General features: G+C 42.0%; 1 protein-coding gene across 1 annotated transcript; it reads left to right on the top strand.

Annotated features, from left to right (window-relative positions):
• The first annotated feature begins 2 nt into the window (after positions 1-2).
• Positions 3-26,182, top strand: LOC112234902 (protein shisa-7). The gene is given in 7 exon segments (XM_024403218.2): positions 3-659; positions 16,632-19,304; positions 19,614-19,771; positions 20,978-21,040; positions 21,247-21,432; positions 21,533-22,168; positions 22,171-26,182. Coding segments are annotated over 6 exon segments (2,391 nt in total). The 5' UTR covers positions 3-659; positions 16,632-18,540; the 3' UTR covers positions 22,755-26,182.
• The last annotated feature ends 619 nt before the right edge of the window (positions 26,183-26,801 follow it).

The following is a 26,801-nucleotide window of genomic DNA, read 5'->3' as shown; positions in this document are numbered from 1 at the left end:
GAGCTTTGCGGACCTTAGTGAGACCAGTCGCACAATCCCATAGGCATTTTATGATCGGGGTCGGTCGGAATTTCTGACTGAACTCTTATATCAGCCTGGAATAAATGGAACGTAAATTTGCAGAGGAAAATGTGTAGTTTAATTCAGGAAACAAAAATCTGGCGACCTTCCTTTTGCCGGTGTGATATACCTATTGTGCTGCACTTGCTTGCTATAGTGAGTTTCGTAGGATAGCTAGATTTGCGTTTTCTGGTACGGATTTTTTTTACCAGACAATTATATGTGCAACACATGGAATTTATGCACATCGTTTAGTTACAAAATGTATTTCACCGGGAAAAGTTAGACAATATTTCCATAAACTTGCCATTGCACAAAGGGTGGGCTATTATAATAATAGTTTATTCCATCGATAGAGTCAACTAAAAGAGTTTAGCTCAGGCTAGTAAAAATAAATAGTGCAGATATGTCATATTGTCGACGGATATGCTGGTACACACATTGGGCAGCAGTTTATCGACCACAAAATGAGGAGGGTTTGTCACAATAGTCTTCCTTCAACAGTTTATAAGACAGTCGTTATTGCCTAACCAGAGCGAATTTATCGCAGCAATCCAGTGCGCACGGTCTCCCCGGCTGTTATCCGGCAGAACGCGCAGGTAAGTCATGGCAATATAACCTTTTTTGATGCAGGAACATCATGAAACAAATGCTCAGTAATAGTTTAAATTGTCTTCGTGTTTCTCGTTACCTCGGGTTCCACATATGGCACAAAGTGATTTGCTATCAATATGGATAAATATAGGATACAGCAACAAAACGTATTGATTTGAAAGCTGCGCCACAGAAATTAATTTATCACACAAACACGCTTGTAAGACGCAGCTGATACACATTGACACAGTTTTTATACATTGATACTTCATATGTGATTAGACTACACACACGCAGCCAGTCAGTGTATACACACTCGGGTTATTATACACCCACGCACGCTTAATGATACATGCAAGTCATACCTCCGTAACCCACATGCAATAATGTATGCGTGCAGTGGCTGAGCTACAAGTTGTTAACCTGTAAAATATATAGATGTGCCGGAATCCATTCATACACAGACCGGTTACAGCCAGATATGGGTACACAAGCAGCGGCAGGTTCATTGCGCAGTTAAACTCACTATGGACATTTCAGATTTACGTCTGTTTGCACTAGGCTACTTCTTCTCTGCTGGCCTTTTATCAGAACTAAAGCCATTTTTTTGTGCAGGGTGCATATTAGACTCTATTGTTCTTCAATATGGAATATGAAAGGAATGTTGTTCAAATGTGAGCATTTAACATTTTGCTCTTCACAGGGTGTGGAGATATTTCCCTCTCCACACCCAGATTGGATCAAAGCAATCGGAAACCAATGAGTCATGATGGACAAGTTTTTTGTTAACATCTTCTTCACACTATAGTATCATAAATCAATAAGCAAGATGCTGTTGCTGTGATACAATGGCACGCAGGATTAGTCCTGTGTGTTTGTTCTGAATAAGTTTAGTGTCATGTCATGATGTCCTTCCTTCAGTGGACATGGAACTCATGGATACATCATTCTGATCTGCACAGCACTGAGTGTTTTGTCCTTCACTTTTTGTTCCCATGTATTCTCTCACTCCCTCCCTCCTTTCCTCCTGTCCTTTAGCATGCAACGTTGTATGTGAGACAGCCTTGCCTCTGCCCCCACTCCTCATGCAACTGCAGTGCTTCTAGTCAGGGAGAGACATAACTATAGAGACATCTATAGAGAGACATCTATAGAGAGGAATCTAACTTACAATGTTACAGTATAAACTCAGTGGCCAGTTTAAGGTACACCCGTGTCGGACCTCCTTTGTCTCCAGAACAGCCTGAATTCTTTGGATCATAAAAACGTTGCTCAATTGGTGTCAAGGGACCTAACGTGTACCAGGAAATCATTCCCCACACCATTACACCACCGCTACCAGCCTGTCCATGCAGGATGGGGCCATGGACTCTTGCTGCTTACGCCAAATCCTGACTCTGCCGTCAGCATGACGCAACAGGATCTGGGATTCGTTAGACCAGCCAAAGTTTTCCCACTCCTCAATTGTCCAGTGTTGTTGATCACGTGCCCACTGGAGCTGATAGGAGTGGAACCCGGTGTGGTCGTCTGCTGCAATAGCCCATCTGTGACAAGGAACAACGAGTTGTGTATTCCAAGATGCCATTCTGCACACCATTGTTGTACTGCGTAATTATTTGCCTGTTTGTGGCCTGCCTGTTGCACGATTCTTGCCATTCTTCTTCGACCTCTCATCAATAAGCTGTTTTCGCCCACAGGATTGTCACTTACTGGATGCTTTTTGTTTGTCGCAACATTCTCGGTAAACCCTAGACTGTCGTGGGTGAAAAGCCCAGGAGGCCGGCTGTTTCTGAGACACTCGAAACCGCGCGCCTGGCACTGAAAATCATACCATGCTTAAGTTGCTAATTTTGCCCATTCTAACGTTCAATCGAACAGTAACTGAATGCCTCAATGCCTGTCTGACTGCTTTATATAGCACGTTACTACCATGTGATTCAATCTGTAGTGGCAAACAATTTTTGTAAACTGGCCATTGATTGTATAGTAGTAACTATACAGATATTACAATAGAGACTAACTTACAGTATTTAGTGGTAACTATAGAGATATAACCATAGAGATATCTAACTTAAGATGTTACAGTATATAGTGGTAACTATAGAGTTCTAACTATAGAGACATCTAACTTCTGATGTTACAGTATATAGTGGTACCTATAGAGATATAACTATAGAGATATAACTATAGAGATATCTAACTTACGATGTTACAGCATATAGTGGTAACTATACAGATATAACTATAAAGACTAACTTACAGTATATAGTGGTAACTATAGAGATATAACTATAGAGATACAACTATAGAGATATAACTATAGAGATATAACTATAGAGATATCTAACTTAAGATGTTACAGTATATAGTGGGGACTATAGAGATATAACTATAGATATATCTAACTTAAGATGTTACAGTATATAGTAGTAACTGTACAGATATAACAATAGAGACAAACTTACAGTGTATAGTAGTAACTATAGAGATACAACTATAGAGACATATAACTTCTGATGTTACGGTATATAGTTGTAACTATAGAGATATAACTATAGAGACATCTAACTAATGATGTTACGGTATATAGTTGTAATTATATAGATATAACTATAGAGACATCTAACTTGTGATGTTGCAGCATATAGTGGTAACTATAGAGATATAACTATAGAGACATCTAACTAATGATGTTACAGTATATAGTTGTAATTATATAGATATAACTATAGAGACATCTAACTAATGATGTTGCAGCATATAGTGGTAACTATAGAGATATAACTATAGAGACTAACTTTAGATGTTACAGTTTATAACAGTAACTATAGAGATATAACTATAGAGATATCTAACTTATTATGTTACAGTATATAGTGGTAACTATAGAGTTATAACTATAGAGACTAACTTTAGATGTTACAGTTTATAACAGTAACTATAGAGATATAACTATAGAGATATCTAACTTATTATGTTACAGTATATAGTGGTAACTATAGAGTTATAACTATAGAGACTAACTTTAGATGTTACAGTTTATAACAGTAACTATAGAGATATAACTATAGAGATATCTAACTTATTATGTTACAGTATATAGTGGTAACTATAGAGTTATAAGTATAGAGACTAACTTTAGGTGTTACAGTTTATAGCAGTAACTATAGATATATAACTATAGAGACTATCTTACAGTATATAGTGGTAACTATAGAGTTATAACTATAGAGACTATCTTACAGTATATAGTGGTAACTATAGAGATATAACTATAGAGACTAACTTACAATATAATATATAGTGGTAACTATAGAGATGTAACTATAGAGACATCTAACTTCTTATGTCACAGCATATTGTGGTAACTATAGAGGTATAACTATAGAGATATCTAGCTTACGATGTTACAGTATATAGTGGTAAGTATAGAGATATAACTATAGAGATATCTAACTTCGGATGTTACAGCATATAGTGGTAACTATAGACATAACTATAGAGACTAACTTACAGTAAATAGTGGTAACTATAGAGACATAACTATAGAGACATATAACTTCTGATGTTACAGTATATAGTGGTAACTATAGAGATATAACTATAGAGACTTCTAACATCTGATGTTACAGCATATAGTGGTAACTATAGAGATATGACTATAAAGATATCTAACATCTGATGTTACAGCAACTTATGAGGCTGTAGCATGTAAGGGTTATTATACAGATTTAACTACAGAGACATAACTACAGGGACATCTAATTTCTGATGTTACAGTATATAGTGGTAACTATAGAGATATAACTATAGAGACATCTAACTTCTGATATTACAGTACATGGTGGTACCTATAGAGATTTAACTATAGAGACTAATTTACGGTAAATAGTGGTGACTATAGAGATATAACTATAGAGATATCTAACTTACGATGTTTCAGCGTGTTGTGGATAACTGTAGAGATGTAACTATTGAGACTAACTGACAGTGTATAGTGGTAACTATAGAGATATCTAACTTCTGATGTTACAGTATATAGTGGTAACTATACAGATATAACAAAAGAGACTAACTTATGATGTCACAGTCGTGGTAACTATAGAGATTTAACTAGAGTGATATCTAACTTCTGATGTTACAGTATATAGTGATAACTATAGAGATATAACTATAGAGACTAACTTACGAAGTTACAGTCATGGTAACTGTAGAGATATAGCTATAGAGACTTACTTACAGTATACAGTGGTAACTATAGAGATTTAATTATAGAGATATCTAACTTACTATGTTACTGCATATTGTGGTAACTATAGAGTTATAACTATAGAAACATCTAACATCTAACTTATGATGTTACAGTATATAGTGGTAACTATAGAGATATAACAACTATGGAGATGTCAAATTTATGATGTTACAGTATATAGTGGTAACTATAGAGATATCTAACCTTCAATGTTACAGCATATAGTGGTATCTATACAGATATAACTATAGAGACTATCTTACAGTATATAGTGTTAACTATAGAGATGTAACTATAGAGACTATCTCACAGTATATAGGGGTAACTATAGATATATACCTATAGAGACATCTAACTTCTGATGTTACATTATATAGTGGTAACTATAGAGATATAACTATAGAGACATCTAACTTCTGATGTTACAGTATATAGTGGTAACTATAGAGATATAACTATAGAGACATCTAACTTCTGATGTTACAGTACATGGTGGTAACTATAGAGATATATAACTTACGATTTCACAGTATGTAGTGGTAAGTATAGAGATATAACTATAGAGACTAACTTTCACTATATAGTGTAACTATGGAGATATAACTATAGAGACATCTAACTTCTGATGTTATAGTATATAGTGGTAACTATAGAGATATAACTATAGAGCCATCTAACATCTGATGTTACAGTATATAGTGGTAAATATAGAGATATAACTATAAAGACATCTAACATCTGATGTAACTGTATATAGTGGTAACTATAGAGATATAACTATAAAGACATCTAACTTACAGTGTTACAGTATATAGTGGTAACTATAGAGATATAACTACAGAGATGTCTAACGATGTTACCACATATGGTGGTACATATGTAGATATCAAACTTCTGATGTTACAGCATGTAGTTGTAACTATAGAGATTTAACGATAGAGATATCTAACTTACGATGCCACAGTATATAGTGGTATCTATATATATATAACAACAGAGATATCTAACTTACAATATTACAGTATTTAGTGGTAACTATAGAGATATAGCTATAGCGACATCTAACTTCTGATTTTACAGTACATAGTGGTAACTATAGAGATATAACTATAGAGACATTTAACTTCTGATGTTACAGTATATAGTGGTAACTATAGAGATATAACTATAGAGACTAACTTACAGTATATAGTGGTAACTATGGAGATTTAACTATAGAGACATTTATCTTCTGATGTTACAGTATATAGTGGTAACTATTGAGATATAACTATAGAGACGTCTAATTTACGATGTTACAGTATATAGTGGTAACTATAGAGATATAACTATAGAGACGTCTAACTTACAATGTTACAGTATATAGTGGTAACTATAGAGATATAACTATAGAGACGTCTAATTTACGATGTTACAGTATATAGTGGTAACTATAGAGATATAACTATAGAGACGTCTAACTTACGATGTTACAGTATATAGTGGTACTTATTGAGATATAACTATAGAGACATCTAACTTACGATGCCACAGTACATAGTGGTAACTTTAGAGATATAACTATAGAGACATTTAACTTACAATGTTACAGTATATAGTGGTAACTATAGAGATATAACTATAGATACATTTAACTTTCGATGTTACAGTCGTGGTAACTGTAGAGATATAGCTATAGCTTACTTACAGTATACAGTGGCCCGTTCCAAGATGGCGTAGCAGTCAGACGTCTTTGTCCTGTCGTGCCCCTTGTATATATCGTTTTACATCTTTTTCGTCGCATATCCTTTAAAAGATTTTGCTAATCCTCAACATCTAAATTACTCTCCTGCAACCCGCCTCATCCAATGTGGCGTGGATCTGCTTTTTTTTCCCTAAAGTATTTATATTTACTTCGGATCTAGAATCCCTCAACTGAAGCTAGCCAGCTAATTACCAGCTATCAGTCAGCAAACCATTACCAGCGGTCATCAGCTAACCTTCAGCTCGGAAAGCTCTCGTCAGTTCGAACAACGTGACTCTAACCAGAGCATAACGGACCTGTTATTTTTATCCCCGGATTCCTACCGCAAACTGAACATTTTCATCTGGATCTTCACAACTAGCTAACCGCAATCCCGGATGACTACTCCTGGCTAGCATTTCCATCCCAGAGCAAGCATAAATTAGCTTGAAGCTAGCCCAGCCAGAGCTCCTGTGCTACCACGGAAGTATACTCCTGGGCCACCACCGAAGTATACTCCTGGGCCACCACCGAAGTATACTCCTGGGCTACAATATCCGGACCCCTTCTACAGCCGGTACGGGAGATGGAACCCCGCAGATCCCCTACGACTGGAATACCTACATAATCTGCCCGAGAACTCCCAACAGGCCCCTCAGGCGCGACGCCCGCTGAAGGCCCATTATGCTAACCAGCTAGGCCTGCTAGCTACCGAGAGCTACTTGGAACCCTACTAATTCCACGACTGGTCTATCAACGTCACCGCACGAAGAGGCAAAAGCAGACTTACCCCCATCGCAACGCCCCCCAACGACTAACTTTCTAGGCCCTGCTATCTGCTTGCTTGCTAACCCGGTTGGCTAACTGCCAGCTTGCCTGCCCAGTCTGCTAACTGCTAGCCCTTGCTAACTGCTTGCTTGCTTACCCGGTCTGCTAACTGCTAGCCCCTGCTAACTGCTTGCTAACCCAGCCTGCTAACTGCTAGCTTGCCCCGGTCTACTAACTGCTAGTTTCCGGCCCCGGCCTGCTAACTGCTAGCTTACCTGCCCGGTCTGTAACTGCTAGCCCATGCTAACTGCTTGCTTGCTAACCCGGCCTGCTAACTGCTAGCTTGCCCCGGTCTACTAGCTGCTAGCTTGTTTAGCCCCGGCCTACTAACTGTTAGCTTGTTAGCATCGGCCTGCTAACTGTCTGAATTGCTGTGTCCCCAGCCAGCCCAACCCCTCGCTGGAGCCATATGTTCACTTGGCTACGCATGCCTCTCTCTAATATCAATATGCCTTGTCCATTACTGTCCTGGTTAGTGATTACTGTCTTATTTTACTGTAGAGCCTCTAGCCCTGCTCAATATGCCTTAACCAACCATGTTGTTCCACCTCCTACATATGCGATGACATCACCTGGTTTAAACATCTCTAGAGACTATATATCTCTCTTCATTACTCAATGCCTAGGTTTACCTCCAATGTACTCACATCCTACCTTACCTTTGTCTGTACACTATGCCTTGAATCTATGCTATCGTGCCCAGAAACCTGCTCCTTTTACTCTCTGTTCTGAACGTGCTAGACGGCCAGTTCGTATAGTCTTTAGCCATACCCTTATCCTACTTCTCCTCTGTTCCTCTGGTGATGTGGAGGTTAATCCAGGTCCTGCAGTGCCTAGCTCCACTCCCACCCCACAGGTGCTCTCATTTGTTGACTTCTGTAAACGTAAAAGCCTTGGTTTCATGCATGTTAACATTAGAAGCCTACTCGCTAAGTTTGTTTTACTCACTGCTTTAGCACACTCTGCCAACCCAGATGTCTTAGCCGTGTCTGAATCCTGGCTTAGGAAAACCACCAAAAACCTTGAAATTTCCATTCCTAACTATAACGTTTTCCGCCAAGATAGAACTGCCAAAGGGGGCGGTGTTGCAATCTACTGCAGAGATAGCCTGCAGAATTCTAAATCAAATCAAATCAAATTTTATTTGTCACATACACATGGTTAGCAGATGTTGATGCGAGTGTAGCGAAATGCTTGTGCTTCTAGTTCCGACAATGCAGTAATAACCAACGAGTAATCTAGCTAACAATTCCAAACTACTACCTTATACACACAAGTGTAAAGGGATAAAGAATATGTACATAAAAATATATGAATGAGTGATGGTACAGAGCGGCATAGGCAAGATGCAGTAGATGGTATTGAGTACAGTATATACATATGAGATGAGTATGTAAACAAAGTGGCATAGTTTAAAGTGGCTAGTGATACATGTATTACATAAAGATGCAGTAGATGTTTTAGAGTACAGTATATACGTATACATACGTATACATAAACATTATATTAAGTTTCATTGTTTAAAGTGGCTAGTGATATATTTTATATCAATTCCCATTATTAAAGTGGCTGGAGTTGAGTCAGTGTGTTGGCAGCAGCCAGTCAATGTTAGTGGTTGCTGTTTAACAGTCTGATGGCCTTGAGATAGAAGTGGTTTTTCAGTCTCTCGGTCCCAGCTTTGATGCACCTGTACTGACCTCGCCTTCTGGATGATAGCGGGGTGAACAGGCAGTGGCTCGGGTGATTGTTGTCCTTGATGATCTTTTTGGCCTTCCTGTGACATCGGGTGGTGAAGGTGTCCTGGAGGGCAGGTAGTTTGCCCCCGGTGATGTGTTGTGCAGACCTCACTACCCTCTGGAGAGCCTTACGGTTGTGGGCGGAGCAGTTGCCGTACCAGGCGGTGATACAGCCCGGCAGGATGCTCTCGATTGTGCATCTGTAGAAGTTTGTGAGTGCTTTTGGTGACAAGCCGAATTTCTTCAGCCTCCTGAGGTTGAAGAGGCGCTGCTGCGCCTTCCTCACGATGCTGTCTGTGTGAGTGGACCAATTCAGTTTGTCTGTGATGTGTACGCCGAGGAACTTAAAACTTACTACCCTCTCCACTACTGTTCCATCGATGTGGATAGGGGGGTGTTCCCTCTGCTGTTTCCTGAAGTCCACAATCATCTTCTTAGTTTTGTTGACGTTGAGTGTGAGGGCCCTCACCTCCTCCCTGTAGGCCGTCTCGTCGTTGTTGGTAATCAAGCCTACCACTGTTGTGTCGTCCGCAAACTTGATGATTGAGTTGGAGGCGTGCGTGGCCACGCAGTCGTGGGTGAACAGGGAGTACAGGAGAGGGCTCAGAACGCACCCTTGTGGGGCCCCAGTGTTGAGGATCAGCAAGGTGGAGATGTTGTTACCTACCCTCACCACCTGGGGGCGGCCCGTCAGGAAGTCCACTACCCAGTTGCACAGGGCGGGGTCGAGATCCAGGGTCTCGAGCTTGATGACGAGTTTGGAGGGTACTATGGTGTTAAATGCTGAGCTGTAGTCGATGAACAGCATTCTCACATAGGTATTCCTCTTGTCCAGATGGGTTAGGGCAGTGTGCAGTGTGGTTGAGATTGCATCGTCTGGGGACCTATTTGGGCGGTAAGCAAATTGGAGTGGGTCTAGGGTGTCAGGTAGGGTGGAGGTGATATGGTCCTTGACTAGTCTCTCAAAGCACTTCATGATGACGGAAGTGAGTGCTACGGGGCGGTAGTCGTTTAGCTCAGTTACCTTAGCTTTCTTGGGAACAGGAACAATGGTGGCCCTCTTGAAGCATGTGGGAACAGCAGACTGGGATAGGGATTGATTGAATATGTCCGTAAACACACCAGCCAGCTGGTCTGCGCATGCTCTGATGACGCGGCTGGGGATGCTGTCTGGGCCTGCAGCCTTGCGAGGGTTAACACGTTTAAATGTTTTACTTGGCTGCAGTGAAGGAGAGTCCGCAGGTTTTGGTAGCGGACCGTGTCAGTGGCACTGTATTGTCTTCAAAGCGAGCAAAGAAGTTAATTAGTCTGTCTGGGAGCAAGACATCCTGGTCCGCGACGGGGCTGGTTTTCTTTTTGTAATCCGTGATTGACTGTAGACCCTGCCACATACCTCTTGTGTCTGAGCCGTTGAATTGCGATTCTACTTTGTTTCTATACTGACGCTTAGCTTGTTTGATTGCTTTGTGGAGGGAATAGTTACACTGTTTGTATTCGGTCATGTTTCCGGTCACCTTGCCCTGATTAAAAGCAGTGGTTCGCGCTTTCAGTTTCACGCGAATGCTGCCATCAATCCACGGTTTCTGGTTTGGGAATGTTTTAATCGTTGCTATGGGAACGACATCTTCAACGCACGTTCTAATGAACTCGCTCACCGAATCAGCGTATTCGTCAATGTTGTTGTTTGACGCAATACGAAACACATCCCAGTCCACGTGATGGAAGCAGTCTGTATTACTATCTAAGTCTGTACCCAAACAATTTGAGCTTCTACTTCTAAAAATTCACCTTTCCAGAAACAAGTCTCTCACTGTTGCCAATTGCTATAGACCTCCCTCTGCCCCCAGCTGTGCCCTCGATACCATATGTGAATTGATTTCTCCCCATCTATCTTCTGAGCTCGTGCTACTAGGTGACCTAAACTGGGATATGCTTAACACCCCGGCCATCCTACAAACTAAGCTTGATGCCCTCAATCTCACACAAATTATCAATGAACCTACCAGGTTCAACCCCAAATCAGTAAACATGGGCACCCTCATAGATGTCATCCTAACTAACTCGCCCTCCAAATACACCTCTACTGTTTTCAATCAAGATCTCAGCGATCACTGCCTCATTGCCTGCATCCGTAATGGGTCTGCAACCAAACGACCACCCCTCATCACTGTCAAACGCTCCCTGAAACACTTCTGCGAGCAGGCTTTTCTAATCGACCTGGCCTGGGTATCCTGGAATGGCATTGACCTCATCCCGTCAGTAGATGATGCCTGGCTATTCTTTAAAAGTGCCTTCCTCACCATCTTAAATAAGCATGCCCCTCTCAAAAAATGTAGAACTAGGAATAGAGATAGTTCACTCCAGACCTGTCTGCCCTTGACCAGCTCAAAAACATCCTGTGGCGTTCTGCATTAGCATCGAATAGCCCCCGTGATATGCAACTTTTCAGAGAAGTTAGGAACAAATATACATAGGCTGTTAGAAAAGCTAAGGCAAGCTTTTTCAAACAGAAATTTGCATCCTGTAGTACTAACTCAAAAAAGTTCTGGGACACTGTAAAGTCCATGGAGAATAAGAGCACCTCATCCCAGCTGCCCACTGCTCTGAGGCTAGGAAACACTGTCACCACCGATAAATCCACTATAATTGAGAATTTCAATAAGCATTTCTCTACGGCTGGCCATGCTTTCCACTTGGCTACCCCTACCTCGGTCAACTGCCCGGCACCCTTCACAGCAACCCGCCAAAGCCCCCACCATTTTCCCTTTACCCAAATCCAGATAGCTGATGTTCTGAAAGAGCTGCAAAATCTGGACCCCTACAAATCAGCCGGGCTAGACAATCTGGACCCTCTCTTTCTAATATTATCCGCCTAAATTGTTGCAACCCATATTACTAGCCTGTTCAACGTCTCTTTCGTATCGTCTGAGACTCCCAAAGGTTGGAAAGCTGCCGCGGTCATCCCCATTTTCAAAGGAAGAGACACTCTAGACCCAAACTGCTACAGACCTATATCTATCCTACCCTATCTTTCTAAGGTCTTCGAAAGCCAAGTTAACAAACAGATTACTGACCATTTTGAATCCCACCATTCCTTCTCCGCTATGCAATCTGTTTTCAGAGCTGGTCATGGGTGCACCTCAGCCACGCTCAAGGTTCTAAACAACATCATAACCGCAATCAATAAGAGACATTACTGTGCAGCCGTATTCATCGACCTGGCCAAGGCTTTCGACTCTGTCAATCACAACATTCTTATTGGCAGACTTGACAGCCTTGGTTTCTCAAATGATTGCCTCGCCTGGTTTACCAACTACTTCTCTGATAGAGTTCAGTGTGTCAAAACAGAGGGACTGTTGTCCGGTCCTCTGACAGTCTCTATGGGTGTGCCACAGCGTTCAATTCTCGGGCCGACTCACTTTTCTGTATACATCAATGATATTGCTCTTGCTGCTGGTGATTCTCTGATCCACCTCTACGCAGAAGACACCATTCTGTATACTTCTGGCCCCTCCTTGGACACTGTGTTAACTAACCTCCAGACGAGCTTCTATGCCATACAACTCTCCTTCTGTGGCCTCCAACTGCTCTTAAACGCAAATAAAACTAAATGCATGCTATTCAATCGATCACTGCCCGCACCTGCCCGCCCGTCCAGCATCACTACTCTGGACGGCTCTGACTTAGAATACGTGGACAACTACAAATACCTGGGTGTCTGGTTAGACTGTAAACTCTCCTTCCAGACTCACATTAAGCATTTACAATCCAAAATTAAATCTAGAATCTGCGTCCTGTATCGCAACAAAGCATCCTTCACTCATGCTGCCAAACATACCCCTAAAACTGACCATCCTACCGATCCTCGACTTCGGTGATGTCATCTATAAAATTGCCTCCAACACTCTACTCAACAAACTGGATGCAGTCTATCACAGTGCCATCTGTTTTGTCACCAAAGCCACATACACTACCCACCATTGCGACCTGTACGCTCTCGTTGGTTGGCCCTCGCTTCATACTCGTCACCAAATCCACTGGCTACAGGTTATCTACAAGTCTCTGCTTGGTAAAGCCCCGCCTTATCTCAGCTCACTTGCCACCATAGCAGCACCCACTCGTAGCACGCGCTCCAGCATATATATCTCACTGGTCACCCCCAAAGCCAATTCCTCCTTTGGTCGTCTTTCCTTCCAGTTCTCTGCTGCCCATGACTGGAATGAATTGCAAAAATCTCTGAAGCTGGAGACTCACATCTCCCTCACTAGCTTTAAGCACCAGCTGTCAGAGCAGCTTACAGATCACTGCACCTGTACATAGCCCACCTGTAAACAGCCCATCTATCTACCTACCTCATCCCCATACTGGTATTTATTTATTTTGCTCCTTTGCACCCCAGTATCTCTACCTACACATTCATCTTCTGCCACTCTACCATTCCAGTGTTTAATTGCTATATTGTAATTACTTCCCCACCATGGCCTATTTATTTCCTTAACTTACTTCATTTGCACTCACTGTTTATAGACTTTTTGTTTTCTTTTGTTCTACTGTATTATTGACTGTATGTTTTGTTTATTCCATGTGTAACTCTGTGTTGCTGTATGTTTCGAATTGGCCAGATCGCAGTTGCAAATGAGAACTTGTTCTCAACTAGCCTACATGGTTAAATAAAGGTGAAATAAAAAATAAATAAAAAACAGTATATTGTGGTAACTATAGAAATATAACTATAGAGATCTAACTTCTGATGTTACAGTATATAATGGTAACTATAGAGATATAATCTATAGAGATATCTAACTTCTGATGTTACAGTATATAATGGTAACTATAGAAATATAACTATAGAGATCTAACTTCTGATGTTACAGTATATAATGGTAACTATAGAGATATAACTATAGAGATATCTAACTTCTGATGTTACAGTATATAATGGTAACTATAGAGATATAACTATAGAGATATCTAACTTCTGATGTTACAGTATATAGTGGTAACTATAGAGATATAACTATAGATACATTTAACTTACGGTGTTACAGTATATTGTGGTATCTATAGAGATATAACTATAGATACATTTCACTTCTGATGTTACAGTATAAAGTGGTAACTATAGAGATATAACTATAGAGACTAACTTTCAGTATATAGTGGTACCTATAGAGATATAACTATAGCGACATCTAACTTCTGATTTTACAGTACATAGTGGTAACTATAGAGATATAACTATAGAGACATTTCACTTCTGATGTTACAGTATATAGTGGTAACTAAAGAGATAAAACTATAGAGACTAACTTACAGTATATAGTGGTAACTATGGAGATTTAACTATAGAGACTATCTTACCAATATAGTGGTAACTATAGAGATATAACTATAGAGACATCTAACTTACAATGTTACAGCATATAGTGGTATCTATACAGATATAACTATAGAGATATAGCTATGGAGATATCTAACTTCTGATGTTACAATATATAGTGGTAACTAAAGATATATAACTATAGAGATATCTCATTTGTTATGTTACAGCATATGTAATTTTTACATTTTTACTTGTAGGTGTGTTAGGATACTGGTGATACATTACAGGCATTATAACTGCATGATGTTTCACTCTAATTTGCGTCTTTAGTCGTGACAAGTCTTTTGGATTAGTATATCCTTCTGGAAAATGCAGGTTGGGATGCCTTTTCATGAGAATAGATGTTGTTAGTGGAAGTGATAAGGAATGTGGTGATGGAGATAGAACAATGTATAGATAGAGGATGAAATGGAAGATATTATGGTATCATGGACAACCAGTGATGATGGAGGTAGAAGTTTCAGAATTGGCTAATACCTAATTTTCTCTCTCTCTCTCTCCATCTATCTCTCTCTCTTACACACAGACAGAGCTGCAGTGCTATTCTAAGAGAGTTAGCTGCCTCAACCCACGCACCAAATCTGAGAAAGAGAGAGGAAGGGAGAACGAGGGAGATGGGAGAAAGGAGAGAGCGAGAGGAATGAAAGGAGAGAGGGATAGACTACAGAAAGGTTCAGAATGCCTGTAGAGTATACTGCAGTCACACACACACACACACACACACACACGCACGCACACACACACACACACACACACACACACACACACGCACACACACACACACACACACACACACACACACACACACACACACACACACACACACACACAAGCACTCACTCTCTGACTGACATACATGCTGCCACTTCAACAACAGCATTAACAGTGTTCATTGTGCAGATATCAGATCTTGCAGATGCAAGTGAAAGGACATCCAAATCATTCTCTTCCATCATATTTCATGCTTGTTGTGTCACCCTATCTTGTTATGTTGTTTGGGTTGTGCATTTGTGGGTCTGTCTAACTGTGATGTGCTGTGCTGTGCGGTGTTATATTGGTAAGTGCTGGGAGAAATGTACTTGATTCTGTGCCACCCACACACCGCCCTCCCACTCACGACCGTCTCTGCGTCTATACCTCTGGCTCTTCCCGCTCCCCACCAACTCTCTCTGCTCATTTAAATCCCGACCCTACATTTATCACCCTGCTCTCTCTCTCTGTTTCACTCTTTCTTTCACTCCCTCTCTCATCTGCTTTTCAGGAGCTGATGCTCCTGCAAAAGGCAGACACACTAACACACAGACACACCTAGCATACCTACATGCACTTACACCGTGAAGGAGTAGCTTTGTATGCATGGATTTATTGTGTATTTATTTATATAGTATCCTAAACTGTCAATGAATTATCACATCCTTCCAGTTAATTGATCTTTATTCATCAGCTCAACCTTTACCTGTTGGTTTGAACGTTAGAATGAGTGACATGCCCCTTTAATTGTGTGAGCTGACTGCGTTCAAGCTTAGTTAATTAGCTGATTGCACTTGCACACACCTGTGGCCTGCTGCCTGAAGCACTTCAGTTTGTTTAAATGGAGGATGGTGTTCTGTGTGTGAGTGGGACTGCTGGGATGTCTGCAAGTTTTTAATAAAACGACACTATTTATTACGATATCACTATCTCTGTCTCATCAATGTGAGGGCCAGCTATCTCACACACGCATAACAGCACACAAATTCAGGTGCATATGGCTGGCTGCCCTGCGCGCGCACACACACACACACACACACACACGCACGCACGCACGCACGCACGCACACACACACACACACACACACACACACACAAAAACAGCTCACAAATTCAGGTGCATACAGTATGCATGGTGCACACTTCTTGACAAGTTCTATTCCAATTTATAGCTAGAAATTCTTAGCAATTCACAAGTGTCTTACAGAGTGTGTTGTCTGTGTGTTGCTGTGGTGTGTGTTAGAATACGGGGGGGGGGGGCTTGAAGTCCATTCTCCTAATCGATTATTTTTGTGTTCCATACAGGATCCACAAATCTGTGAAGACATTCCAGGCCTGATCCCCTTTATCCAAATCTGAAGACGATACTGGAAATCAAGCAGAACTTTCAGGGAATAGAAGAGTTCTTTATAAAAACTTGGAACAACAGTGAGATCTGCTGGTTGTATTCTCCATTGTTTTTATTCACATGTATTGAAACAAGTAGAGCCATCAGTGATTCCAGCAGCCCCCCTGCCTCCCCTATCCATGCCTACATGCTCAGCAACAGATAAGAACTGTTTTGATAATTGTATGTAATTATAATTTGTGTGGGAGACGGAGCTGTCTCTGTCTATTATCACCTGTAACCTCAGACACAATAACTCCACACATTTACATATTTCTCTCCAAAAATGCTTTTCTTTCAGTTTTAGGACCAAATCAGGAATAATCAGAGTTATTGAAGGAATGGCACATGTGAACTACAATGTGCTATTCAGTCCTCAACCATCATAATGAGACACAACTGAATTCAATCTGTAGAGTTACATCTAAACCTCAAGCTCTTTTCCTTGTATATTCTATACTAGACCATACATACTAAGTTTGTACATCTAAAAACAGAGGTACCCATCCAGCCACTAGCTAAAATGAAAACTGCTTTTTCAGCTGTCTATTTGATATAATACGATTTGTCGTAACGTTTTATACTTTCTCCTCATTTGTGGTATTCACTGTCCTCTGTCCTTAATGTAGGGCGCTGGCTCTGTAGCCTTCAGCCCAATCAGAGGAACAGTAAGTGCCTATGCATTTTAGATAAGACCATAAAACATTTAAGTAAATAAGTGGCCAATGCATTATGTAGTTAGTGACCTGTGATGTTTATATGCCTAGAAGGGCAATGTCCTGCTTTATAGTCACACAGTATGTTTACACTTCGCCACAGCCATTCAGTGCCCTGACCCGTCAAGAACCACAACCTCTCCAACTGCCATTCAAATGGTCTGCAACATCTAAAAGCACAGGAACACAAATGATTTAGATTTATTTAGCATGAGATTTATTTAGTACACATCTTTTATTTAGCATAATATTGAAACATTTACACATTTATATGTAGAGATTTTTCTACTTTTTCAGAGAATATTAGTTTACAGGTTGAGTCTAAGTGCAAACTGGGAATGTATCCAGCGCCAAAACGACATGATTGAATCATTAACTGTTTACATTTTAGGATGAATGTTTACAGAGGACTGTTGCCCTTAAAACACAGGCCTATGTGTCATTTTGTGACATATCATTTTACAAGTGCCATAACTCATTGAGGAAGCTTACTTCCTGTCTTCAGCTAAACAAAGCACAACGTGTTCAGGAATACGTCATGGTGAAGGTAAAAACCCTCTGTTTGACCTTTCATCCAAGGAGATTGCATCTATTTTTGTATTTTTGCATGTGAATGTTATAACCTCAAACTAACTTCACATGATTCATAGCTAGGTTTTGTATGGTAGATAGGTTCTAGAACTAGGAGAAGAAATAGACGATCTGGGTTTGATCAAGATCATCATTTTCAATTTACCCTTGTTTACTCTGTGAGGCTTATACAGATCTGATTTTACTGTAATGGGATGCAGAATATTATCACAGAAGATGTTGAAGATAAGAGTAACAGAATGAAAGCCGTGTAAATACCTCTGTCACCAATGGTTGACACTTACAACTGGTTGACACTCATGACTTCCATCTCTTAAAGCATATCTAGAATTTTTTCACGAAGTTCATCAGACATATTCATTATTAAATTGAGATATTTTGAAACTATGAGTACCAAACAACTCATACCTGATACCTAAATGTTTCAAATAGTGTTTTAGTGGTTTAATTCTGAAAAAAAGGACAGCATTGTAACAGCGTTGAGTCGACAACAGAAAATAGAGCTCTTAGTCATGTAAAGATGACGCCCACCACCAATCTCCAAGTCTTCGCCGTCTCCCTCCTCTCTTTCCTTGCTGCCCCACTTACCACAGCTGAGGACAGCTCCCCCTCTCCCTCTCCCCTACGTACCGACCCCCGGCCTCGCCAGGGGGGCTCCACCGACCCCCCTCAGTCCGTCCCCAGCCCCCCTCTCCTCCTCCTGGCCATCCATGCCAACCTCCGCCCCGCTGCCCTCCGGGGCAGGCCCAAAGCTCCAGAGAAACTTCCAGAATCCCCTGGGGTTCTGGAGACCCCTCCCCGACCCCTGGCCCAGATCATGTTCCCCAAGAATGTGACGTCTGCGGCAGCGGGAGCCCTGGCTCCGCCGTTGGGCACGGCCCAGGTGGCTCCTCCTCCCCGCACACTGGTGGACGTGGACGTGTGCCATGGTTACTATGACGTCATGGGCCAGTTGGACAACACCTTCAATTGTTCCAAGGACAGCTTCATCTACTGCTGTGGCAGCTGCCACTACCGCTTCTGCTGCCCCGACCCCACCCGTCGTTTGGAGCAGAGCAGCTGTACCAACTACGACTCCCCGGATTGGGCCAAGACCCCGCCACCAAATGCCATACTCCTGGATGATGATGAGCCGGAACTGGACCCTCTGCAGCCTCTGAGCCACAACACAGGCTTTGTGATTGGAGGTGTCATTGTGTTTATGGTAGCGGTTGCCGTGGGGATTAAGATAATGTTCAACAAGGTGTCGCAGCAGGCCAACAACGGAGAGATCAACATGCCAAGGTGAGGGGAGGGGTCAATCAGTCACAGACCAGACAGATGAACAGACAGAGCGTAAGACAGACAGACAGTCACACAGACAGATAGACAGATGGACAGTCAGACAGACAAACACAGATTCTTTCATCATTTCATAATGTTGTTATAACATGTTTATAGCATGTTTCATTCATAAGATCAGACAAGATATGATATCGTTAATGCCGGGGGGGGGGGGACTGTTATTACTCCAGGCAATAAAACACATTTTACACCAGCAAATGACTTATACTTTTACATTTTTGACATTCTCTTTTTGGTTTCTCCTCTCAGAGCGCTGGTGGACATGTTGCGTCACCAGTCCAGTCCAGTGCAGCAGGATGAGAGGAACAACAGCGTGGCTCTGTGTGGTTCAGGGGAGGGACAGGGTACGCTGGGCAGACCTCCCAAAAACCTCTACGCTCCTGGCCTGCCCAGCAAGGACAACAGACGTGAGTGGCCAGGGGAGCATTCAGTTGGAACAAACAGGAAACATGTTTTTTAAATGACAAAGGGAAATGAGGACAAGCTCTAATTGTACACTTCTGTTTCAAAGTCGTTTCTCCTGTTTTGTGCTGTTGTTGGGCTTTAGGCTTAATTCAAACTGTCTTGTAAGAAAGGGGAAGGAGCAAAATGGATTAGATTAGATGAGGTTATTAGTCACATGCACAGTGTTGCAGATGTAATCGCGGGGCTCAGTGAAATACTTATGATCCGAGCTCCAACAGCGCAGGTCAAAAAAAGACAAGTGAATGAGACAATAATAAAAATAATATTACAACTGTAGCAATGATAATGTCTATTGGGGGGAGGGACAGGGTAAGTGTTATTGGGAGGGGGTAGAATATCCATAAAGGGAAAAGCAAGGGGGAGGGAGTAGGTAGCTCCCTAGTGGCTATTCAGCAGCCTGATGGTTGGTGGTAGAACCTATTGGCCAGTCTGACAGTTTTTGCCATGATACTCCTATACTGCCAGTGTCTGGGCGATGGAAGCAGGGAGAACAGGCCATGATGGCTTGGGTGCCACGAGGTCCCTGATGATCTTCTTGGCCTTCCTGTGACGCCTGGTGTTGTAGGTGTCCTGGAGGGCAGGCAGTGAGCACCTAATGGCTCGTTTGGCTGAGCGTACCACCCTCTGTAGAGCCTTGCAGTCAGCGGCGGTGGAGTTGCCGTACCAGGATGCAATGCAGACCAACAGTAGTCTCTCAATGGTGCTCCTGTAAAACACTGTGTTGGCCCTCGGAGACGGGACAAATTTATTCTGAGGTAGAAGAGTCGCTGCTGTGCCTTCTTTACTACGGTGTCCTTGTGGTTTGACCATTTCGTCTCATCGGAGATGTGTATGTCGAGGAACTTGGAAGTTTTTGAAGAGGGACAGTTATGTGAAACAAAGTGCAATATCCTGGTCGATTCCCACAGGCTCAATAAATGATAAGTGAGTGAGCGTGTAAAGGGGAATTGGCCCAGGTAATGTAAAAGAGGATGGATGCCTTGATCTTAATGTGATTAATAAACCATGAAGATAGAAATCACCTGATAACATCCACAATTGAGCACATCATACAATGTATCCCTCTGCTGTCCCACTCACATACACACACATCTACATTATGTATACACTGTTGCTCCACAGCTGATGACTGTTTGTTTGTTTTGCAGTGGGGAATATTCAACACAATTTTATCCATTCAGGAACCAGTCCCAATCACACTGCTACCATCGGTAAGTCAACTGGTGGTGTAAATGGTTGGTTCCAGTGACATACTGTAATGTATGCATGTTTGCATGTATGCACCCTTGCATGTTTTACAGTTTTTCACAATAATTTATAAATGTCAATGACACCAATCTGGTTAGATAAAGGTTGTCCAAAAAACAACAATGAAGAAACAAACACACCATAACATAGCTGTCTTTTGACCCCTCAGAACACGCCCCCCGTATGAACAACACCCAGCTGGCGGCAGGAGGAACTCTTCTGTCCAGCAAACACAACAATACTAAAGAGCAGCCCTCCTTCCACCACTCCCTCCACAACCTGGCACAGCTCCCCCCATCCTACGAGAACGCCACCAAGCCAGAGCTCAACAGATACTCCTCGCTCAAACGCCTGGGTGAGTAGTGTACCACGTAGCAACATAGAGATAGACCCCGTTACACAGAAAACAATAGCTCTATGACTTATGTGTTTCACTATTCCTCTTTTGATTCCAGAAAAGAGTGGTCTTGATGAATATTCATCTGGCTACTGCACCACCAAGAGGCGTCCCCACACGGCCCAGCCCGCTCTCCAGTCCTCCAGTCACCACATCCCCTGTGGCGGAGACTACAACACCATGGGTGGGAGGGGCACCCTTCCTCGCCACGCCCCCCGCCCCTGGATTCAACCCACCGGCCTACCCCCCGTCTCCCCCACGGTCAACCCCTACCCCCTGGACCCAACCGAGCAGCACTACAACCTCAACTACGACACCCTGTCCAAGCCTGCCAGGAAGGTCATGTCGCAGGACCAGCTGCTCAACATGGGGGACGTCCCTGGGAACACTGGGACCCTCTCCAGGATGTCCAAGAACCAGCAGCACCAGTACTACAAAGCCATGGCTGCTGCTACTAAGAACTCCAACACCCAGACCCTGACAAGGAAGCCCCAGGATCGACCCCAGGAGCGGCCTCAGTCCAGCACCCAGACCCTGACAAGGAAGCCCCAGGATCGACCCCAGGAGCGGCCTCAGTCCAACACCCAGACCCTGACAAGGAAGCCCCAGGATCGACCCCAGGAGCGGCCTCAGTCCAACACGCAGACCCTGACACGGAAGCCCAGGATCGACCCCAGGAGCGGCCTCAGTCCAACAACCAGACCCTGACGAGGAAGCCCAAGGATTGGCCCCAGGAGCGTCCCCAGGATCGCCTACTCATGTCCCCAGATCACCTGGAGGAGAGCATGGGTAGGGGTGTCGGAGGGATGGGAGTGGGTGTGCAGGATCCATACGCCCATGGAGGCGGGGGAGGCATGGTCCCCACTCTCCCCCGGGGTGGTCTCACCCCTCAGCAGAAAGCCCAGTCCCAGCAGAATGTATGTGCCACGCCCTCCCTGGACCGCCACCACATGATCAAGATGAACTCTCACCCCACCTCAGGGAGGGAGCAGGAGAGAAGCCAGGGCATGACGGGGCATATGAGTGGAGGCATGGGGGGCTGGGGTGGTAGCGAGATGCCCGGGGCGGGGGTTGTCATGGGAACGGGGACGCTAGGGGGCCACAGCGCCAAGAGGATGGCTTTCGCTGCCAAGAGGCAGAACACTATCGAGCAGTTACACTTTATACCAGGAGGGGGCGACGGAGGAGCGGTAGGAGGAAGTAGAGGAGGAGGAAGTGGAGGAGGAGGGGGAGGCAGTCAGGGCATCAGGACAGGCAGTAAGAATGAGGTAACAGTGTGAGGGGCACCAGGTAGAAATTGCCATCAACTGCAGATCTAGGATCAGATTATCTCACCCCTAAACCCACCCTTGACCATTAGGGGATGAACAAATATCTGACTCTGTATCAGTGGTTAGGGCAAATTCTACCTACTGTGTGTGTGGTCTTCATGAAGAGAGTAGACATATGAGAATAGGAAGGGTAGAGAAGGAAATATGGTGAATCAATCTGTACATATAGGGAGATGAAGGACTTGCTTAGAGGTCAAAATGGTAGAGGAACGGAATTATCCTGCCATTTTTATATATGTGATACATCAGCCATATTTCATATCTAATGTGCCATATTGCCATACACTGATTCCATGAATAACTGAAAAAAAAACGTGGGAGAAATTAGATAGCTAGGACTTAGTTAAGAAACTTGTTTGTTCATGCATAACCTCGTGTTTTATATCAAATGTTTTACAGAATACAGAAACTTTTGAGCCATATTAGAAAGGAGGGACCAAGATAATACATCTAAGTATGAGAGAGAGAAGAGTGGTGTACGGCCAGACTGTGTACTTCAGTGTTACATAGAAAAACAGGTTACACTTGTATCAAAGGATGCTATTTTCCTCATGGAGCATTGAACTGATGATCTTCATGACCTATGATGTGGAATGTCGGATGATGTAGGGTATTGAATCCGGGGAGTGGTGTACGAGTGAGCCCGCCTCATTGTGACGCAGGAAAACAGAGCTGTCGATAGTTGCTTCTTGTGTGAATGAGTGAGTGACATTGGGAAAATTGCTTCCATACATTCTCTAGTTGCCCCCAGTAACTGATCTGAGGTCAGTTTTGCATCCCACCACCGCCTAATAGTTATGCTCAGCATTTGGGGAGGTTGAGCTGATCCTAAATCTGTGCCTAAGTGCAACTTCTACCTGGAGCTCCCCTGTGACCCACATGTCTTCATCAGAACAACCAAATCTGATTGAGCCATGAGTCACTATGTTTGACGAGGAACTTCTCAGTTGATCAGCCTACCAATAGGAGGATTAGCTACTGCAACTACAGGGTATTTTCTTTCATAGAGCACAAAAAGTACAGTATGATGCAGGTGTTGCACTTCATAATACGACTGACCTTCAAAGCCATGCATTGGGATACAAATAAAATACCACAGAGAAAGCACGTCTGACAATCACCATTTTATTAATCTGACCAGAGGAGAACTGACACAAGCCAACATTTCTACAGGACAATACAAATGATTGGCTTCAGAGCAAGCCAAAGTGTATGTGTCTAGGGAATTGACTGTAACAAGGCAGTGGACTATAATGCATACTGTAGGATGACTCCAATGATGAAGCAGTCATATATGAGGGTGAGACTCAGAAGAGACTTGGTTGGCTAGGATGCCCTTCATCAGAAGAGGACCTTGCTTGTTCGTAGTAACACACTCCAACCGTTCTCTATTAGGTAGAAATGTCATAATATCAATAATAATGCTTAATATTAAGGGCTATCCTATCCTACATGTGTGGCTTTGGACCATATAATACAGCATATTAATGCTTTCACTTAATTTGTGGTGTTGATATTGTCACTGACGTGTGAGTACTAATGTCCTGTAGATGCCTGGAGTCAAACTTGTAAAAAAAAACATGAGCAGTTTTTTTCCAGCCCAGCTCAAAGAGGGAAACACTAAGACAGAAACGTTTTTGCACAATCCCCTGATATTTGCACCAGATAAAGACAGACATATTTTGTATCACGTCTTAGTGGTTTACATTGAGCAAAAAAAGGACACTCAGTCACTGGTGATGCGCGGGTCTGTGTTTGATAAACTTAAGGGACTTAAGAAAATGAACAGACTTGTATTCGACTAAGAGAGAAGTATAACTGTATATATATATCATCTACAGTATACAAAGTGTCTCATATTGCTTACAAATGGACAGAAGAAAAAAATCTGACATAATTCAGGAGATAAAATGACTGACATGTTGATACAGATTTTCTTTTGACAATCTTCCTATACACAATGGTAACTTACCCAGTAAGCAAAATGGCATCTTTTAGATGTCCATGGACGTCGGCGTCAGACGGTGTTCATTGGGTAGTCCGTGTCGGTTATTGTCATGATTACAACAAGTGTTATTATTAATGATTATTATAATTGTTGTTATAATTAATGGTTATCTTATAGTAATGATGTTGGTGTTATTTTTCTTAGTGAGATTTTAAGTGTTTACATGTTTTTAGATACCTATCTTTCTCATGACATTTAGTTTGCTTTTGTTACATCTGAACACAAAATGGGGATTCAAACTAACACTGTCTAATCTTGATGCATGTCAACTCCATGGCTTGGTAATGCATTGACCATATGCCTGAATACAGGGATTTATTACAGTATGTTTTGAGACAAAGGCCCAATTACAAACCTCTCCCTAGTCCCTTTCCCTAGATGGAGCCTTCTATCTAGACTATTTGAAAATATTGCATAGGTATTAGCAAAAGTTGTGTTGGTTCCACGTGTTGGGGTGGATTGATTACACTCACCGTTCACAAGGTCAGACAATATTGATAGGGACTAGGGAGGGAAAAGTTCTGGGTTTGGGACCAAATTGAAACACTTGCTAACACCACAGCCTAACCCAATAAAACCCAAAGGGTTAACACATGATGTCACAATGTATGTGTTTACATTAATGTCTTAAACACAGGTAGGTAAAAGGGGTATAACAGTAACTACCTGAATGTTCAGTAACAGTGTCTTTTTTCAGGGAATTAGGACAGCTAACCTAGTTTTAGATTTGTATTCAAGTCACAGAAAGTCTGTAGCAATGTCTGTACTATCGCCACAAGCCATAACCATTGAAACAGTCATTACATACACTTCTGCCATTATTTTGTACATGGTAAACCTTTTTTTGTGTAAGTATATTGTATTTTGTATAGCTAGTACAATCAGAATATTCTAATGGGTTGTGGCTCTCTTCTATAACACATTAATTTGAGGCTTCAACAAATTATATGTGAGTATTTAGTGGAATGTACAGTGACCACCCAAATGCTTAACATTTAACATATTTCTATATAGCCTATTATGTGGCAACAGGGATATTTTTGATGAGTAATGACAAATAACACATGTAATAGATGGTGAATAAAATAAGACACAAAGAGATGAATGAATAGGTGTATGTTTCGACACCATCATTAATTAATTTAAACATATGTAGAACGACGAAGGATAAATCTAAATCTAGATTTGTATGAGATTATATAGATTTGTATGGGATGATATTTACAAGTGAACTTCATGAATGTTTTCATGACTATTATTAATTTTAATATATAAAGGCCTACTTTTAATTTCTCCAATGCATTTTGATCCCCTTGGATACAGCAGTGATCAAACACTACATTTGTAAAATAAAGTTGGTGGAAAAGGTTGTCAGACTTGTTTCTTTCATCAGGGTCTTACTCAAGTACTGATGTAATTGTATGATATTTGTAGTGATAAACTAGCCATCCTACTCAACTATTCTCATATGAAGTGACTTTACTGACAGGTAAGATTGAATAAATGTTAGACATTCTGTGGGAAGTTGTTCCTAAATCTACAGTAGGCTACAACTAAATCACTAGCTAATATGGCAACCACCCCCCTGGAGAGCGACTGTCCTGCAAGCTTTAATTTCAACAAAATTATAACTGTTCTCCAGAACCTTAATTAACTGAATCAGGTATGTTTACCACGGGTTTGGAGCAAAAGCCTGCACCAATAGCCTTCAGGAGTTACCCCTGATCCAGGTATACATTACCATTTCAATGAAACCATACATTTGCATGACAAAGCCTGCACCCCGCACGTGCCAGAATGACAAGCAAGTATGTCCAGACATCTAGGCATTTAAAAAAACTTTTATATGAATGATAATGAAATGCAAGTTAGCAAATACACGGCAGCCATTTTAACACGTCTGGTTGGTGAATGCTATGCCCAGCTGCAGCATGAAGCCAGTTAAAATGGCTTCAACCTCCCGCAGAGTCTGAATCTATTTCTGACGG

The sequence above is a fragment of the Oncorhynchus tshawytscha genome, linkage group LG23 (assembly GCF_018296145.1).
Source record: "Oncorhynchus tshawytscha isolate Ot180627B linkage group LG23, Otsh_v2.0, whole genome shotgun sequence".
NCBI lineage: Eukaryota > Metazoa > Chordata > Actinopteri > Salmoniformes > Salmonidae > Oncorhynchus > Oncorhynchus tshawytscha.
This window is presented reverse-complemented; position numbering and strand designations above follow the sequence as displayed.